This window comes from Saimiri boliviensis, chromosome 14, assembly GCF_048565385.1.
Source record: "Saimiri boliviensis isolate mSaiBol1 chromosome 14, mSaiBol1.pri, whole genome shotgun sequence".
Classification (NCBI taxonomy): domain Eukaryota; kingdom Metazoa; phylum Chordata; class Mammalia; order Primates; family Cebidae; genus Saimiri; species Saimiri boliviensis.
The window spans coordinates 16751254-16771300 of NC_133462.1; the positions used below are offsets into that span (position 1 = coordinate 16751254).

At 49.0% G+C, this 20047-nt stretch overlaps 1 protein-coding gene across 6 annotated transcripts; it reads left to right on the forward strand.

The window, feature by feature from the left end:
• The first annotated feature begins 18 nt into the window (after positions 1-18).
• Positions 19-17026, forward strand: SELENOV (selenoprotein V). 6 transcript variants are annotated; one of them, XR_012513834.1, is made up of 8 exons: positions 19-130; positions 4543-10255; positions 12142-12166; positions 12273-12326; positions 12412-12486; positions 12580-12679; positions 14906-14984; positions 16482-17026. XR_012513834.1 is itself a non-coding variant. In XM_074386357.1 (8 exons), the coding sequence occupies exons 3-7, from the start codon at positions 9450-9452 to the stop codon at positions 12655-12657; spliced, it is 1038 nt and encodes a 345-aa protein (XP_074242458.1). In that variant the 5' UTR covers positions 19-130; positions 4543-4700; positions 6993-9449; the 3' UTR covers positions 12658-12679; positions 14906-17026. The 6 variants fall into 6 exon arrangements, 5 of the variants coding, with proteins under 5 accessions (XP_074242458.1, XP_074242459.1, XP_074242456.1 ...); XM_074386357.1 differs by having other exon boundaries at positions 4543-4700; positions 6993-10255; positions 14906-17026; XM_074386358.1 differs by having other exon boundaries at positions 4543-4700; positions 6996-10255; positions 14906-17026.
• The last annotated feature ends 3021 nt before the right edge of the window (positions 17027-20047 follow it).

A 20047-nucleotide genomic window follows, 5' to 3' on the forward strand; every position in this document is an offset into this window, starting at 1 on the left:
GTGCAGGGGCGGGACCAGGACCAGAGCAGTTCGCGTGCGCAGTGTAGCGCGGCGGCGCCATTTTGCCCTGTAACTGAGGGAGGGGATTTCTGTCCCGGAGGTGGCGCGTCCCAGTTCCTCTTTCAGTGGCGTAAGTTCGCAGAGATCTGGCGCTACAGTCTGGCGGCCAGCTGCTCTTCGTTTTCATTTAGTATCTGGGCTGGAGGGGCCTTGAGCTGAGCTGCACAGACAGGATCGTACGGGCGGGTGGGATCTCCACGGGGGGCTGATCCCAAGATTGTGCGCCGCGCGGGCGTGGGAAGGTCCGAGCTGCCCCAGAAGGTGACCCTTCATACCGGGCTTTGCCCCGGGAGTGAGGAGCCCCAAGCCCGCAGTGGGCAACCAGTCAAACAGAACCCACGCGTCTGGGCTGGGGAAAATGAGGCAGAGTGCCCAAAAGTTGGGTTGCACGGGAGACCCATAGATCTTAATTCTGTACCCCAGGTTTCCGCCTTATAGATCTATGCCAGGTCCTGTGCTTAAGCTTTACAGGCATCATTGTAGCAGATAGCATGTTTCCTTATTTATAGAGAAGGAAACAAGCCCAGAGCCAGGAAGCCACTAGCCACAGTCACAACGGGCCGAAGGGACAAAGCACAGATTGGGACCCAGGTCTGACTGTCCCCAAAGTGCTGGGATTACAGGCGTGAGCTACCTCGCCTGACCTGGGCAACACTTAATTCTGTATCTCAGGTTTCTACTTTACACCCAAAAGGCAACCTGGATTTTTACTTGAGGCTTAGAAGTTATCACTTAAAATGGAATCCATCATCTTGTCCCTGGCCTCCTGTCCTCCCTGTTTCCAGGCTTCGAACTCAAACTCATCTGAGAGCTTTGCCTTTATTCCCCTAAGCCCAGTTAAATAATCACCAGGTTCTCTCTGGCCCCTTTGGTAATGACAAATCAGTGTATCCCTTTGCAATTTTTATGGATGATAATCATAAATAATCATTTCCTGAACACTGACTATTGTCAATGAAAACAAAAATCAGGCCAAGTGCTCATTCCTGCTCTTGTAATCTCAGAACTTTGGGAGCGTAGGCAGGAGGATTGCTTGAGCCCAGGAGTTCAAGACCACGTTGGGCAACACAGTGAGACCCCATCTCTAAAAAAAAAGAAACTTTAAAAATTAACGCAGCACAATCATGCACCCATAGTTCCAGCTACTCAGGAGGCTGAGGTGGGAGGATTGCTTGAGCCCAGCAGGTCAAGGCCGCTGCACTCCAGCCTGGGTGACAGAGTGAGACCCTGTCTCGAAAAAAAGAAAGAGAAAAAAACTTTTCGAGAATTAAGGTTAGTTTTATTCAGAAGTCTTACTGAGGATTGGAACCTGGGAGAGTCAGAGAATCTGTTGGACTGCTCCAGTGTTTCAGCCTGCAGTTTTTATACAGTTGGCTGCAGCTTATGTGCTCAGAAGTTACAAGAGCAAAATCTTGTCAAAGTTTGGGTGCGACACATAATCATTAATCCTGTTCAGTGTTTTCGTTTCTTTTCTTTTCTTTTTTGAGACATAGTTTTAATCTTTTCACCCAGGCTGGAGTTCAATGGCATGATCTTGACTCACTGCAACCTCTGCCTCCCGGGTTCAAGCAATTCTCCTGCCTCAGCCTCCCGAGTAGCTAGGATTACAGGCATGCACCACCACGCCTGGCTAATTTTGTATTTTTAGTAGAGACAGGGTTTCTCCATGTTGGTCAGACTGGTCTCGAACTCCCAACCTGATGATCCACCTGCCGCAGCCTCCCAAAGTGCTGGGATTACAGGCGTGAATCACCGCGCCCAGCCTTCAATGTTTTCTTATGTATAGGCAGAGGCAACGGATAGGATCAGTGAACTTTTCTTTTTTGAACTGTGAATTGTCTTACTTCCTGCATTCGAAGGTCCTACGTGAAAAACCAGGCTCAGAGTAGTAGTTAGTTACTTGCCCAAGTTCACCCAGCAAGTAAATGGTAGAGCTGACATAAAAATTCTTAGTTTGAGCTCTAAACACTTGATAGTTATTTGGATCTGCAGATGATCTTAGAAGGATAAGCCACTCATGCTTAAGGATAAGGGCATAGGAATCATTGAGGGAGTTTTTTCAAGCTAGACTTACCTTTACCTGTCTCTATAATTATGACCATTCCTCCCATCCCCCAGTTAAGAAATACCCTTTTTTTTTTTTTTTTTTTTTTTTTTTTGAGTTAGAGTCTCGCTCTTTCGCCTAGGCTAGAGGGCAGTGGTGTGATCTTGGCTCACTGCAACCTCTGCCAACTGGGTTTAAGCAGTTCTTCTGTGTCAGCCTCCTGAGCAGCTGGGATTATAGGCATGTACCACCATGCCTGGCTAATTTTTGTATTTTTAGTAGAGATGAGGTTTCACCATGTTGACCTGGCTAGTCTCGAATTCCTGACTTCAAGTAATTTGCCCACCTCGGTCTCCCAAAGTGCTAGGATTACAGGCGTGAACCTCCACACCTGGTCAAGAAATACTCGTCTAAGGCATTGAACAGAAGGGAAAACTAGAGCTGGGAATGGTTCTGTTGACTAAAATTCATCTCTTCTGGTTCAAACTCAGTGTTTTATTCCTCCCAACTACACTGCTTTCTAAAAGGAGTCCTTTGTCCGGGAGTGGTGGCATGTGCCTGTGGTCCCACCTACTCAGGAGGCTGAGGTGGGAGGATCACTTGAATCCAGGAGGTCAAGGTTGCAGTGAGCTATAATTGCACCACTGTATTCCAGTCTGGGTGACAGAGCAAGACCCTGTCTTTAAAAATAATAAAATAAAAGGTGTCCTGAACAGCTGTTGAAGTGAGGGTGTTCCCAGATCTGAGACTTTAGGACCTTGGATGAGACTGAGTGTATATAAGAGTCAGCAGACAAGTTGTATATGAGAACTTCCTTTTGATAGATAGGTGTAAAAAATAATAATTAAAAAAAAACAAGAATTAGCAGACAAGTTGCATATCAGAACTTCCTTTTGACAGATAGGTGTAAAAAAATTAAAGAAAAAACACGAGAGTTAGCAGACAAGTAAGGACAGCTGCTCTGGCTCAGAACAACCTTCATCTACAGGATGCAGCTGAAACTCAGCTCCAGCCACAATTAGCCATGCCAGAATGTGGGCTCACTGTAGCCAGATATATTTCAAAAGAAGTCAACATCCAGATTTTCAAGTAAAATCTTCTAATTTTTAAATATTCACTATAAATTCAAACATTTAAAATCACCATGTGGATACAACAAAACACATCTGTGGACTTCATGCAACTGGTAGGTGACTCCTGGTCTAGGCTTACTCTGTCCCCACTACAGCAGTCCCCACTTACTTGCGATTTGCATTCATCAGTTTCACTTACCCACAGACTGCCACAGTCTGAAAATATTAATAGAAAATTTCCAGAAATAAACAATTCATAGATTTTATGTGGCGCTCTGTTCTGAGTAGCGGGATGAAATCTCGCACCATCCCATTCCACCTTTTGTCCGGTGTGTTCCCACTATTCCCACAGTGTAGACCAAGATGCTACCTACCCCTTGGTCACTTAGTAGGTGTCTTGGTTGTCAGATAGATACACTATCGTGGTATGGCCGTGATTATTTTACTTAATAATGGCTCCAAAGTTTAAAAGTGGTGACGTTGGCAATTTGGATCTGTCCAAGAAAAGCCAAATACATGCCAAAGAGAAGTTGTTAGTCTCTTATGCCTAATTTATAAATTAAACTTTATCATAGGAACATATGTGTAGGAAAAAACTTGGTATATATAGCGTTTCTGTATTAGTTTGTTTTCATGCTGCTGATAAAGACATGCCCAAGACTCGGCAATTTACAAAAGAAAGAGGTTTAATGGACTTACAGTTTCCTGTGGCTGGGGAGGCCTCACAATCATGGCTGAAGGTGAAAATCATGTCTCACGTGGCAGCAGACAAGAGAAGGGAGCATGTACAGAGAAACTCTTCTTTTAAAACCATCAGCTCTTGTGAGACTTATTCACTATCACAAGAACAGCACAGGAAAGACCTGCCCCCGTGATTCAATTACCTCCCACCAGGTCTCTCCCACAACACGTGGGAATTCAAGAGGAGATTTGGGTGAGGACACAGCCAAACCAGATCAGTTTGTATTAGTTTGTTTTCACACTGCTATAAAGAAATGCCAGAGATTGAGTAATTTATAAAGGAAATAGATTTAGTTGACTCACAGTTCTGCATGGCTGGGAGGCCTAAGAAAACTTACAATCATGGCAGAAGGCCAAGGGAAGCAAGCATCTTCTTCACAAGGCAGCAGGAGAGAAAGCAGAGGAAACTGCCATTTGTGAAACCATCAGATCCCATGAGAATTCACTCACTATCATGAGAACAGTATGGGGGAAACCGCCCCCGTGATCCAATCACCTCCCACCAGGTCCCTCCCTTGACACTTGGGGATTAAAATTCAAGATGAGATTCGGGCAACCATATCAGGATTCAATACTATCCACAGTTTCTTTTCTTTCTTTCTTTTTTTTTTTAACTATCCACAGTTTCAAGCATCCACTGGGGGTATTGGAATGTGCCCCCTGTGGGTAAGGGGAGACTACCATATTGCTCTCAGAGGCTCTGGAATGAAGAACTTCACTCAATCCCAGGATGAAGGTATAGGGAGGTGTCTGAACCATTTAGAAGGCAGCAAGAATATAAGGTAAAAGATGGCAGGGAGTAAATGCAGGGAAAATCAAATGTAAATGTCTAACAATAGCTGATTGGCTAAATAAACTTTGAGACATCCATCTTTTATAGACTACAATACAGTTTTCTTTCTTTTTTTTTTTTTGAGACGGAGTTTCACTCTTGTTACCCAGGCTGGAGTGCAATGGCGCGATCTCGGCTCACCGCCTCCTGGGTCCAGGCAATTCTCCTGCCTCAGCCTCCCGAGTAGCTGGGATTACAGGCAAGCGCCACCATGCCCAGCTAAATTTTTTTTGTATTTTTAGTAGAGATGGGGTTTCAACATGTTGACCAGGATGGTCTTGATCTCTTGACCTCGTGATCCACCCGCCTCGGCCTCCCAAAGTGCTGGGATTACAAGCTTGAGCCACCGCACCCGGCCTGAATGTTTTCTTTTATGAATCATGCTGTTGGTGTTATATTTTAAAAACTTTTGCCTGGTGAAAACTCACAAAGTTTTTTAAAAAAATGTTTTCTTCAGTTTGATAGTTTGATTGGCTGGGTGTAGTGGCTCACCTGTGTAATCCCAGCACTTTGGGGGGGGCGTAAAAAAGAAGTTTGATAGTTTGATATTTCACATTTAGAGCTATGATCCATTTTGAGTTTGTTGTTGTTTTTGAGACAGAGTCTTGCTCTGTGGCCCAGGTTGGAGTGCAGTGGTGTGATCTCACTGAAACTTCCGCCTCCCAGATTCAAGCAATTCTCCTGTCTCTGCCTTTGGAGTAGCTGGGATTACAGGCGCCCGCTACCATGCTTGGCTAATTTTTATACTTTTAGTAGAGATGGGCTTTCATCATGTTAGCCAGGCTATTCTCAAACTCCTGACCTCTGGTGATCCACCTGCCTAGGCTTCCCAAAGTGCTGGGATTATAGGCATATAATCCCTTTTGCCACTGCACCTGGCAAAAGTTTCATCTTTTTGCATGTGAATACCCAGTCACTCCAGTACCGTTTATTGAAAATATTATCTTTTCCTACTGAAATGCCTTGCAACTTTGTAAAAAAGTAATTGACTATGCATGTGTACATCTATCTGTGGACTCTTCATTCTATTCTGTTCTAATTTTCTACCTGGACACCAATACCACATTGTCTTTATTAATATAGCTTTATAATAAGTCTTAAAAGTTAGGTAGTGGAAATTTTCCGACCTTCTCCTTTTCTTCCTCCTCCTCCTCTTCCTCCTTTTTTTTTTTTTTTTTTTTTTTTGAGATGGAGTTTCACTCTTGTTGCCCAGGCTGCAGTGCAATAGTGAGATCTTGGCTCACTGCAACCTCCACCTCCCAGGTTCAAGGGATTCTCCAGCCTCAGCCTCCTGAGTAGCTGGGACTGCAGGTGCATATCACCATAACTGGCTAAGTTTTCAGTTTTTTTTTAAGATTAAGAGGGGTGCCCGTTATGTTGTCCAGTCTGGTCTTGAGCCCCTGGGCTCAAGTAGTCATCTTGCTTTGGCCTCCAAAAGTGCTGCATGAGCCACCACGCCCAGCCCATTTATGTTTTAGAGACAGGGTTTCGCTCTGTCACTCAGCCTGGAGTGCAGTGGCGTGATCACAACTCACTGCAGCCTTAACCTCCTGGGCGTGATCACAACTCACTGCAGCCTTAACCTCCTGCCTCAGCCTTCCAAGTAGCTGGGACTACAGGTGTGCACCACCATGCCTGGCTAATTTTATTTTTATTTTTCGATGTGAAAGTCTTGCTTTGTCACCAGGCTGGAGTGCATCTCAGCTCACTGCAACCTCTGCCTCCTGGATTGAGGCTATTCTTCTGCCTCAGCCTCCTGAGTAGCTGGGACTACAGGCACACACCACCATGCCCAGCTAATCTTTTGGTATTTTAGTAGAGATGGGGTTTCGCCATATTGGCCAGCATGGTCTCAAACTCCTGACCTCGTGATCTGCCCACCTTGGCCTCCCAAAGTGCCAGGATTACAGGTGTGAGCTACCTTGCCTGGCCGCCTGGCTAATATTTTTCATTTTTGTAGCAATGGAGTCTCACCGTGTTGCCGAGGCTGGTCTCTTAACTTCTCAGCTCAAGTGATCCTCCAACCTCAGCCTCCCAAAGTGCTGGGATTACAGGCATGAGCCACTGTGCCCAGACTTAACATTTACTTTTGCTCACAGGTCTACAGGTTGGCTGGGTTTCTGCTCTGGGCAGGACTGGGCTTGGCAGATGAGAGAGGGACTGATGAATGTGTGTGTAGCAAGCTCAGGAGTCCACTGGGGGTGGGGGTTCTGCTTGGCTCCATGGACCTCTCATCCTCCAGCAGGCTGGCCCTGGTGTGTGCTCATGGCTGAGGCAGGAGTCCAGGAGAGAAAGTGGACTCCATGAACAGCTTCACTTCTCCTGCATCCTGTTGACGAAAGCCAGTCACAAGGCCAGCCCAGATTCTAGGAGTGGGGAAACAGACTCCACTTCTTGGTGGCGGAAGGTACAGAGTCACATTTCCAAGGGCATGGATGTGAAGAGGTCATTTTTTTTTTTTTTTTTTTTTTCTTTTGAGACAGTTTCACTCTTGTCACCAGGCTGGAGAGCAGTAGTGTCATCTCAACTCTGCAACCTTCGCCTCCCAGGTTCAAGCAATTCTCCTGCCTCAGCCTCCTAAGTAGCTGGTATTACAGGTGCCTGATGCCACACCTGGCTAATTATTTTTTTGTGTGTGTATTTTTAGTAGAGACGGGTTTCACCATGTTGGCTAGGCTGATCTCGAACTCCTGACCTCAGGTGATCCACCTGTCTTGCTCTCCCAGTGTTGCGATTACAGGTATGAGCCATCGCTCCTGGCCAGAGGCCTTTTTTTTTTTTTTTTAATCAGTCTTAACACTGGAGCACCTTTCTGCTTTGGAAGTAAAACCGTCCAGGCTGTTAGACACAGACACCCCTCTCTTGGCTTCCTTCAAATTACTGAAAACAAGCCTTGCCCCTTCCCCACCCAAACAACCAACCAAAGACTGACCAGCTCATGCTGTAGTCCCAGAACTTTCTAGGCCAAGGTGGGAGGATTGCTTGACCCTAGGAGGTCCAGGCTGCAGTGAGCTGTGATCGCTCCACTGTGCTGCAGCCTGAGTGACAGAGAGCCTGTCCTCCCAAAAAATAAAAATGAAAAAAAGCGCTTGTCTGATGTGCTGATGAAAAATAAAAGCAGATCCTTGGGGAATGGCCCTGCCCTTCACTCCAGGGCCATATCTGCTGTGCTTGCTATCTGGGCTCTAGTTCCGCCCAGGCACCATCAGCTCTTTCAACAAGCCAGGCTTTCCCCGCTGTGCCTCCAGCTAACTCCTCCTTTACCTGGGTAACTCCTTTGTCTTGCTATTTTTAATTTTAATTTTTTTTTTTTTTTTGAGACAGTTTCGCTTTTGTTGCTCAGGCTGGAGTTCAGTGACTTGATCTTGGTTCACTGCAACCTCCGCCTCCCGAGTTCAAGTGATATTCCTGCCTCAGCCTCCTGAGTAGCTGGGATTACAGACATGTGCCACCACACCTGGCTAATTTTGTATTTTTAGTAGAGATGGGGTTTCTCCATGTTGGTTAGGCTGGTCTCGAACTCCTGACCTCAGGTGATCCGCTCACTTAAGCCTTCCAAAGTGCTGGGATTACAGGCGCAAGCCACGGTACCCGGCTTTTATCTCTTTTTAAATTCTACAAACATTTATTGAGCACCTACTGCATGCCAGGTCTTATTCTGGGAGCTGGGGATACAGTAGTAAACAAGACAGGCAAGGCCCTATCCTTGAGGAGCTCACAGCTTGACATTCCTTCTCAAAGTGGTTAAGCCCCCAGGATGCTGCAGCCTCATGGGTCGAGTCTGAATCCCAGCTCTGCCACTTAACTAGCTGTGGGCAAACGTTTAGCGCCTAAACTCTCAGCTGGGCACAGTGGCTCACCCATGTAATCCCAGCACTTTGAGAGGCAGAGGCAAGTGGATCACTTGAGGCCAGGAGTTGGAGACCAGCCTGTCCAACATAGTGAAACCCCGTTTCTATTGAAAATAACAAACATTAGCTGGGCGTAGTGGCCGGTGCCTGTAATCTCAGCTACTTGGGAGGATGAGGCAGGAGAATCTCTTGAACCCGAAGGCTGAGGTTGCAGTGAGCTGAGATGGGGCCACTGCACTGTAGCCTGGGCCACAGAGTGAGACTGTCTCAAAAGTACATTCTCCGTGGTGCTCGCCATCATTCTCCAGATGTCAGTTGTCCCCTTTTCCAGGAAGCCCTCTCTGATTGCCACAGAGTGACCACCTGTCCTGGAATCCCACAGCTTTTGGGCTTCCTCATCCCGGCCCTGAACACTCTGGGATGTAGCTCTTTGGTAATGGGTATGTGTCCCCCCACTGGACAGGGAGCCTGGTGAGGGCATGGACCAGGGCTTTCCTGATCCCTGCTCTGTCCCCAAATTCACCCAGCAGAGAAGTGTGCACGCAGCAGGCACTCAGTACACATATACTGAAGACCCGAGTATCACCGACAGCTGCGGGGAACTGGGGCAATCTGGGTGTTTCTCAGCCCAGCGTCGGCGGTTAAGGGGGCAGGAATTACTCGCCGAGGTCTAGAGGTCACGTGCCCTGCGACCCTTGGAACGCGGGCGCGGAGTGGAACTCGGTGTAACAGAGCCCCCTGTGGTCGTGCCCCGTCTCAGAACCCGGTGCGGAAGACTCTCTCCCCGCCCAAGGAGGGAAGGCGGGCGGGACTCCCCTCACCGGCGTGCCCGGGTCCCCCTCGGATCCATGAATAACCAGGCGCGGACCCCCGCCCCCTCCTCGGCCCGGACCTCAACGTCGGTCCGGGCTTCTACCCCGACCCGGACACCGACTCCAGTCCGGACTCGGACCCCCATCCGGACCCTGACCCCGTCTCTGGCCGGGACTCCCGCTGTGGTCCCGACTCCAGCTCCGGCCCGGATCTCCCGTCCGGTCCCAACTCCAGTTCCGACTCCTGCTCCCGCCCGGACCCCAACTCCGATCCCGGCTCTGGTTCGGACCCTGACTCCAGTCCGGCTCCCAGCCCCCGCCCGGATCCCAGCGCCAGCGCCGGTCCCGGCCCCGGCCCCAGCCCCAGCCCCAGTCCCCGCCCCCGCCCCAGCCCCGACCCCCGCCCCAGCCCCAGCTCTAGTACTGGCCGGGATTCGGGCCATGCTCCCCTTCTTGGACTCCTACCCGGCCTCGGCCCTGCCTTGGGATCCGCTCCCGGAACCTGCTCCGGAGCCGCCTGTGTCTGTGTCATCCGAGGAGGACCCTGAGCCGGCGCCGAGCCTGAAGCTCGTCCCGTCGGTCTCCGGCGAGACTGGGCCCGCCCCGGGGCCCCTTCCCGCGCGCACCCCACTGGCCACGAACCCACCCGGGCCCACGCTAGACTTCAGGGCAGACCCGTCGGCCACTGGGCTGGCGGATCACACCATTCCCGGCTCTGTCCCTGCGCCCATCCCGGGGACCATCCCGTCGGCCGCCTCCTTACCGAATTCTGCCGAAAGCTTCGTCTCCGCCAGCGAGAACTTCGCGCTGGACAAGAGGGTCCCTATTCGAGTGACTTACTGGTGAGGACCTCACACCCGCCTCTCCCAACCCCTGGGGACAGGGCCAGCGGTGGGGGCTGGGACTCCTGGACGTGGAGGTCATGGTTGGGATAGGGCGAGGGGAGGGATTCGGGTAGAGCCCCAGAGTCCCAGTTACCAGACTGGGAACTCACTCTTGTCTCTCATTCTCTTTGGGGCCGGAGAGCGTCAGGTTCAAATCCGTGCTTTGGATCTGAGCTTCATTCATTCATTCGTTTCTGAGTGCCCTGCGGGCCAACTGCCAGGCTTGTGCTGGGGATGAGATGCTCAGCAAAGCGACCTGCTTTGCTCCCCAGTAAGACAAACCCAAAGACAGTGCTCATGATGGGGGCTCTGGCTTCCCTTGCCAGCCTCTCTCCTACCTTGGAAGCCTCTCTGGTCCCTTGTCTCTCTCTCTCTCAATTTGTCTTCTTCTGTCGCTTCCCAGGCAGTCTCTACCATTCTCTGTCTCCCCACCTCACTCTGTCTCTCTCTGTCTGTTTTGTTTTTGTTTCAGACAGGATCTTGCTTTATTGCCCAGGCTGGAGTGCAAGGACGGGGATCATGATGGGAGCCCCCATCATGAGCACTGTCTTTGGGTTTGTCTTACTGGCCAGGCTCGGTTGCTCACGCCTGTAATCCCAGCACTTTGGGAGGCTGAGGCGGGCAGATCACCTGAGGTTGGGAGTTCAAGACCAGCCTGACCAACATGGAGAAACCCTGTCTTTACTAAAAATACAAAATTAGCTGAGTATGGTGGCGCATACCTGTAATCCCAGGTCCTCAGGAGGTTGAGGCAGGAAAATCACTTGAAACCGGGAGGCGGAAGTGCAGTGAGCCAAGACCATGCCATTGCATTCCAGCCTGGGCAAAAAGGGTGAAACTGTCTCAAAAAAACAAAAAGAAAAGGGAAAAAAAGTGATCTTGTATGTGAGGAGGTGATCAGTACTGTGAACAAAAGGCATTTTGGGGGTTGCAGTTTTAGCTGGGGTGATCAGGAAGGCCTCACTGAGAAGGGGATATATGAGCAAAGCCCCCCAGAAGGAAAGAGAGGAGTCGTGTGGATACTGCAGGGAGAGCATTCAGCTGAGGGAACCGCCCGTGCAAAGGCCCTAAGACAGGGCATACCTGGGGTGTTGACAGATGAACTGGGGCTAGGACTGTAATCCCAGCACTTTGGGAGGCTGAGATGGTTGGATCACTTGATGCCAAGAGAGTTCAAGACTAGCCTGGCTAACATGGAGAAAACCTGTCTCTACTAAAAATACAAAAAAATTAGCTGAGTGTGGTGGTGGGCACCTGTAATCCCAACTACTTGGGAGGCTGAGGCAGGAGAATCACTTGAACCTGGGAGTCGGAGGTTGCAGTGAGCCAAGATCGCGCCACTGCACTCCAGTCCAGGCGATGGAGTAATACTCCATCTCAAAAAAAAATCAAAAATTAGCCCAGTGTGGTGGCCTGCACTGGTAATCCCAGCTACTGGGGAGGCTGAGGTGGGAGAATTGCTGGAAACCAGGAAGTGGAAGGTTGCCGTGAGCTGAGATCTCACCACAGCACTCCAGCCTGGGTGACAGTGAGACTCTGTCTCAGAAAAAAAAAAAAGAGAGAAAGTTGAGCTAGCGGTTTCTGGCTGGCACAGGGTGAATGAGTTGGGGGAGAGTAGGAGGAGAGGGGACAGAGGGGTGAGAAGGCAGATCCTGTGGTGGCCTGGAGGCCACAGGAAAGACTGGTTTTTCCCCTGTGTGAGATGGCACTACTTCAGGGTTATGAACAGGAGAGGAACATGGTCTAACTCAAGTGTTCATAGGGTGCCCTGAGCTGGGGATGATACTGACGAAATGTCTTCCCTGGTCTCTCTCTGCCTTTCTGCTCCTGCTCCTGGCCTCCAGTGGCCTCTGAAGCTATAGCCTTCGGGTGAGTAGTTTTGGCTTTGGAGGTAGGGGAGCTTGAGGCATGAAGACTGGGAGGAGTCCCTGATTCTCCTCCCCTGCGACCCCATGACCCCATCTGTGCCCCTCAGTACATTCTACTGAAAAAGAGCCTGGAGCAGCGATTTCCAGATCGCCTACTCTTTGTAAGTGTGTGGGGGTCCTGGGGAAGACAGGGGTGGTCAGCGATCCGAGTCTTGGCCTCCCCCTACCCCTACCATTTCCTCCCAGGAGGAAGACAGAGCTGCCCAGGCTACAGGGGATTTTGAAGTGTTTGTAGATGGGAGACTGGTCCATTCCAAAAAGGTGATTCTGGGTGAGGGGCCGGGACAGGGAGGCGGGGTGGTACTGAGGTCCTGGGGGTGAAAGACCTGTGTGCTTTCTCCTCTTTTTGCCCAGAGGGGTGACGGCTTTGTGGATGAGGCCAAGCTGCAGAAAATTGTGAGCGTTATTGATGAGGTGATCAAGAAGAGGTAGCCGGCAAGGGGTGGAGCTGGAGGTAAGCTGTGGAGCTCTCAAGGCTGCAGTGGGAGGGGAGGGGGCCAGGTGGGAGGATGGGGCAGGGCACTGTTCTGTTCCCAGCTCAGCCAGTCCTCACTGTTAGAATCATAACAAGTCGCCTACACACTTTTCTGAGCCTCAGTTTTCTCATCTGTAAGATGGGCTTGCTGTGATGATTCTATGAGACAACTCATACCAGGTAATAAATAATACACGGCTCAGAGCAGGGCTCAAGATATTCCAATGGCGGCCGGGCGCGGTGGCTCAAGCCTGTAATCCCAGCACTTTGGGAGGCCGAGGCGGGTGGATCACAAGGTCAAGAGATCGAGACCATCCTGGTCAACATGGTGAAACCCCATCTCTACTAAAAATACAAAAAATTAGCTGGGCATGGTGGCAAGTGCCTGTAATCCCAGCTACTCGGGAGGCTGAGGCAGGAGAATTGCCTGAGCCCAGGAGGCGGAGGTTGCGGTGAGCCGAGATCGCGCCATTGCACTCCAGCCTGGGTAACAAGAGCGAAACTCCGTCTCAAAAAAAAAAAAAAAAAAGATATTCCAATGGCACATTTACGTTTTGTTTTTTTTTTAAGAGTCAGGGTCTCACTGTGTTGCCCAGGCTGGAGTACAATGGCTCCATCATAGCTCACTGCAGCCTCAACCTCCTGGGCTCAAGAGATTCTCCTGCCTTAGCCTCTTGAGTAGCTGGGACTATAGGTACATGCCAACATGCCTGGTTAAGTTTTAATTTTTTTTTTTTAGAAACAGGGTCTTGCTATGTTGCCCAGGCTGGAGTGCAATGGCTCAATCATAGCTCATTGCAACCTTGAACTCCTGGGTTCAAGTGATCCTTCCCCCTCTGCCCCCCAAAGTGTTGGGATTGCAGGTGTAAGCCAGTTCCAGCCCATTTTTGTTGTAAAGAGCTTTTTTTCTTTTTTGAGACTGAGTCTCACTCTATCACCCAGGCTGGAGTGCAGTGATGTGATTTTGGCTCACTGCAACCTCTGCCTCTCAGGTTCCAGCGATTCTCCTGCCTCAGCCTCCCGAGTAGCTGGGACTGCAGGCGCCCACCACCATGCCCAGCGAATTTTTGTATTTTTAGTAGAGGCAGAGTTTGACTGGGTTGGCCAGGCTGGCCTTGAACTGCTGACCTCAAGTTATCTGCCCACCCGGCCAAAGTGCTGGGATTATAGGTGTGAACCACCTAGCCCTGCTCTTTATCTTTTTTAACCTTTTAGTTGTAAAGCTGTGCTATCCAATAATAGCATGTACCTTGTAAATTTGAAGCTTAATTAATTAAAATTAAGTACATTAAAAATCCAATTCCTGCCTGGGCACAGTGGCTCACGCCTGTAATCCCAGCACTTTGGGAGGCTGAGGTGGGAAAATCATGACGTCAGGAATTTGAGACCAGCCTGACCAACATGGTAAAACCCCGTCTTTACTGAAAATACAAAAATTAGCTGGGCGTGTGCCCAGCTGGTGGCGCGTGCCTGTAATCCCAGCTACTCAGGAGGCTGAGGCAGGAGAATTGCTTGAACCCAGGAGGTGAGGTTGCAGTGAGCCGAGATCGCCCCACTGCACTCCAGCCTGGGCAACAGAGCAAGACTCTGTCTCAAAAAAAGAAAAAAAAAATCCAATTTCTTACTTGCTTTAGCTACACTTTGAGTGCTCAGTGGCTACCATGTTGGATTGGTTTATACTGTATTTGGTGGCAGGTGCCAAACACAGGGCACAAGAGGACAAAAAGTTCTGTTGGTGCACATTGTGCTCAGGTATTAAAGTACATGCACAATAATTTATTTACCCCTGGTACTGGACTTTTTTTTTTTTTTTTTTTTTTGATACAGAGTCTGTCACCCAGGCTGGAGTGCAGTGGCACAATCTCAGCTCACTGCAACCTCTGCCTCCCAGATTCGACCGATTCTCCTCACTCAGCCTTCCAACTAGCTGGGATTACAGGCACACGCCATCACACCCGGCTAACTTTTGTATTTTTAGTAGAGATGGGGTTTCAACATCTTGGCCAGGCTGGTCTTAACTCCTGACCTCTTGATCCACCCACCTCGGCCTCCCAAGTGCTGGGATTACAGGTGTGAGTTTTTGCGCCCAGCCGGCAGGCTTGCTTTCTAGCAGCCAAGCTGGAGTGAAGGGAAGAGGGAGACAGGGGTGAGGTCTGTTTCTCACACTTGCTGATATGCAGAATATGGTAGTGGTTATGCATATAGTTTCCAGGGCCACAGAGACTGAGGTTCAAATCCTGGATGCACCAGCCACACAGCCTAAGCAGGGTGAAGATGATGTGAGGTAAGAGCTTTCCAAAGACCTTTTTCAGTAAGTAACAGCTGTTGTTACTAGAATCAGGACAGTTCTGATTGTAAAAGAAAATCCTGCTCAAACCGGCTTTAGACATAAAAATATGGACACATGGGAAAGTCCAGGGCATAATTTGGTTGGTTACAGGCATGGCTGGATCCAGGCACCAAAAGGGTGCCTTTGGGAATCTCACTCTTCCTTTGGTTTCTGCTTTTTTCCTGGGCTGGCTTTATTCTCAGTACTGGTAGCATAAATCCTGCAGAAGGTTCTCATTGGCCTAGGTTAGGGCACATGTCCATCCCAGAGCCAGTCACCGGGGCCCAAAGATTGTGGTGCTCTCATTGGCCAGTCTTGAGTCATGTGCCCATTCTTGTGGCTTACTCAACACATATTTGCTGAGTACCTACAATGTGCTGATACTGTTCTAGGTCTTGGGGCTACAGCAGTGAACAAAACAAATACAAACCCCCGCCCCAGTGAAACGGATGTTCTATTCTGGGAGACAATGAACAGGATAGTTAGGTGAATAGAAGGCATTTGGTCTGATGTGGTGGCTCACGCTTGTAATCTCAGCACTTTAGAGTCTGAGACCAGCTAAAAATACAAAAATTAGCTGGGCATGGTGGCGGGCACCTGTAATCCCAACTACTCCAGAGGCTGAAGCAGGAGAATCGCTTGAACCCAGGAGGTGGAGGTTGTGGTGAGCCAAGATCATGCCACTGCACTCCAGCCTGGGTGACAGAGCTAGACGCCGCCTCAAAAAAAAAAAAAAAAAAAAAGAAGGCATTTTAGGAGGTGATACCTGCTAAGGAGAAAAATCAATAGGGGTGGGGAGTCCTGAGAGGTTTTTTTTTGCAACTCTTAAACTGAGTGTGCAGAGAAGACCTCATTGGCAAGGTAGTATTTGAATACCTGAAATAAGTGAGGGATTGAACCATGTGGATATTCTAGGGAAAAGTATTCCCGACGGTGGGAATAGCAAGTGCGAAGACCCTGGGGTAGGACTGTGTTCATTGAGTCTGAAAAATAGCAAGGAGGCAGGGCACAGTGGCTCACACCTGCAATCCTAGCACTTAGGGTGGCTGAAATGGCAGATTGCTTGAGTCCAGGAGTTTGAGACCAGCCAGGCCAACATATCAAGACTCTGTGTCTACAAAATAATAATAATAAAAAAATGAGCCAGACACAGTGGCTCATGCCTGTAATCCCAGCACTTTGAAAGCCTGAGTTAGGTGGATCACTTGAGCCCAGGAGTTATAGGCTGCCATGAGCTCTGACTGGGCCACTGCACTCCAGCTTGGGTGACAGAGCAAGACCCTGTCTCTAAAAGATTTTAAAAAATGAGGAAGCTAGAGTGGGCACTGTAGTCCATAGAAAACAGTAGAACAGTGCCTGAGGCATGGTAAACCCTATATAAACACTTATTTTTATGGAGCTGTCATTGTTATTGTTATTTTACATTTTTTCCTCTCTTCTCTCCCATCTCAGGAACCTCAGCAGGATGATGAGAAGGACTGAAATGTTGCTAAGTCAGGTCCTTTTCTGATGGTGGCTGGGGCTGGGGTGAGCTCAGGGAAGGGGAAGAGGAGAATACATACAGAGTCTGCCCCCCTGTGTCCGGTCTGTGTCTGCCGTCGCCACATCTGTGGAAGTCACCTGCTGCACTGCTCCCAGTATCTCCGATATTCTGGCCCCAGGGGCGGGAGGGACGGGGAACTTGCAATATGAGGCTAGTCCTGTGGCTCCAGTCCTCCGTCTGCCTCAGCTCCTCTGGCTGCTAGGCTAGTTTGTTTCTTTTGTGGCTTTGTCATTTCCCATGCCCTGGTTCCAGATACATTTTGAAAACTTTCCATCTTATTGGCATTTTCCGGGGTTGTAAGGGAAACGGGGATGGTGGTTAGTCTCAAACCCTTAACACTCCAAACTCATTTGTGCTCCAGGACCCACTTTCTAAACCTGTAAGATCTATGTTCCAGCCTGGGCAACCTAGTGAGACCCCAACTCTACAACAAATAAAAAATTAGCCAGGTGTGGTGGTGTGTGCCTGTGGTCCTAGCTACTTGGGAGGCTGAGGCAGGAGGATGGCTTGAGCCCAGGAGGCTGCAGTGAGCCATGATCATGCCACTGCACTGCAGCCTGGGCAACAGAATGAGACCCTGTTTCAGAAAAAAGAAAAAATTTAACCCATAGGTTTTAGAATCCCAGTGTGGGAGTGTCTCTCTGATCTGGGGCTGGGGGAGAGACATTCACATTGGGTGGACATTTATGGGTGCTCTACTCTGCACCTGGCATGGTGGGGTCAGTGGTCATATGCCAGGAGGTCAAGGGCACAAGAAGGGGACTCAGACTTTACCACTTAATTGCTGTGTGACCACAAACAAGGGATGCCACCTCTATGAGCTTCAATTTCCTCCTCCATAAAATTGACATCATAGCACTATTCAACTCATGGAATTTTTGTAATAATTATGCCTGGGAAGGGATTAGCAGAAGGCTTATCACAGAATTAGTAGGTTTCAGTTAGTAGTAGATTTTAGTTAGAAAACACAAATTCTTTTTTTTTTTAGATGGAGTCTGGCTCTGTCACCCAGGTTGGTGTGCAATAGTGCAATCTTGGCTCACTGCAACCTCCGCTTCCCAGGTTCAAGCGATTCGCCTGCCTTAGCCTCCTGAGTACCTGAGATTATAGGCACGTGCCACTATACCCAGCTTATTTTTGTATTTTTAAAAGAGATGAGGTTTCACCTTGTTGGACAGGCTGGTCTCAATGCCTGACTTCAAGTGATCCGCTAACCTAAGACTTTTAAAGTGCTGGGATTACAGGTGTGAGCCACCTCACAAGATAATATGCTGGCCCTGTACAGTGATATGCTGGTAAGAGTCTGTGAGCAGGATGCCTGATAAGATCGAGTGCTGGAGGGTAAGGGTAAGTCCCAGAACATATATGGAGTTTGTCTCAGTGAAATCTGTGTCAAGTGATATAAAATATGAGAGGATATTTCCTATGTGACATATACTTTCCACCCCCTACAGTTAAGAAAAACACTTAGCAGAGATTTTTTTTTTTTTTTTTTTTTGCGACATTCTGACTCTGTTGCCCAGGCTGGAGTGCAGTGGCACAATCTCAGCTCACTGCAATCTCTGCCTCCTGGGTTCAAGTGATTCTCCTGCCTCAGCCTCCTGAGTAGCTGGGATTACAGGTTCGAGCCACTATGCCTGATTTTTTGTATCTTTAGTAGAGACGGGATTTTACCGTGTCAGGCCAGGCTGGTCTCGAATTCCTGACCTTGTGATCTGCCTGCCTCGGCCTCCCAAAGTGCTGGGATTATAGGCATGAGCCACCGTGCCCGGCCTAAAATATTTAAAAAATATTTTTAACAACAAAAAATATTTTTTTTCTATTTATTCTTTTTTCTTGTTTTTCCGGTAGCTCATCAGAATCAGGTGGAATAACAAAAAATATTTTTAATGCAAAATTGAGGTGGTGGGAAGGTAAGGGAACTCCTGGAGTCCAGAAATCTTATGGAAATAAAAATCCAGAGGTGGCTCGTGTTGGAGATGGGGCTTGTGAGGAAATCTGCTAATTTGATGGGGAGAACCTGCGTGACTCAAAATGTGAAGGGAAAAGACAGAACGCAAACCCTGGGGATAAGATGCCCAAGTGGAGACCATGTGGCTGCCAGAACCCCAGGAGGCAGTACCCTCTGGTGGGTAGGTTGGGAAAAAAATGCCCCTCCCACAGAGGTAGGTGGTAGGTAGGGGTAATTAGTCTCCACCTTGTTAGTGAGCAAATGATTCAAAGAAAGCCCTCTGTTAATAAGCCTGCACTTGCACAAATGTGGGACCTAAATTTCTGCCATCTGTCAAGTCTGAAATTTCATCTAATGTCTGGTTAGGAATGTTCCCAAGTACATGGCAAGATTAAATAGAAGTCAGCTAAGAAGATGCTGAACCAATTCTCAAGCAGTTCCCAAAGATAAAGTTCTGAGCAACATGAATTAGCTATTAAAAGGAGCTGGGCATGGTGGCTCACACCTGTAATCCCAGCACCTAGGGAGGTGGAGGTGGGAGGATAGCTTGAGGCCAGCAGTTCAAGACTGGCCTGGGCAACATAGGGAGACCCTGTCTCTACAATACAAAAATTAGCCCAGCGTGGTGGCATGCGCCTGCAGTCCCAGCTACTCAGAAAACTGAGGCTGGAGGATTGCTTGAGCCCAGGAGGTCGAGGCTGCAGTGAGCCGTGGTTGTGCCACTCCACTCCAGCCTGGGAGACAGACTGAGCCCTTGTTTCAAAGAAAGAAAAAAAATTGTTAACAACAAAGTCATTAAGGTAAAAAACAATATTAGATATTGTCGGATAGTAGAGAATTTGGTTGGCCTTTGTGTCTAGTTGCTGGGAGGGACTTATTAAATCCTTGGCATTTCCCAAGTGACAGGGCTGTCACTGTTAACATGGTGGGCCCCTTGGGCCATACTTGATAGTTTAGACTCAAAAGGTGACTAATGGTGCACTTCTCGTTTATGGTAATGAGTCCAGAATGATGGCTGTCAGTGCCAGAAGAGTCACTATAAGATTATGAGAAAACTGGACTTTGAGCTGTGGTATCAACTTGACTGTCTGGGAGGGGAAGGAAGCTAGAGATTGAGGTCAGTTCCATGACCAATGATCCAGTCAATCACACCTGCATAATACAACCCCAGTAGGCTGGGCACGGTGGCTTATGCCTGTAATCCCAGTACTGTGGGAGGTTGAGGCGGGCGGATTACCTGAGGTCAGGAGTTTGAGACCAGCCTGGCCAGTAAAGCCCCGTCTCTATTAAAAATAAAAAAATTGCCGGGCGCGGTGGCTCAAGCCTGTAATCCCAGCACTTTGGGAGGCTGAGGCGGGTGGATCACGAGGTCAAGAGATTGAGACCATCCTGGTCAAAATGGTGAAACCCCGTCTCTACTAAAGATACAAAAAATTAGCTGGGCATGGTGGCACGTGCCTGTAATCCCAGCTACTCAGGAGGCTGAGGCAGGAGAATTGCCTGAACCCAGGAGGCGGAGGTTGC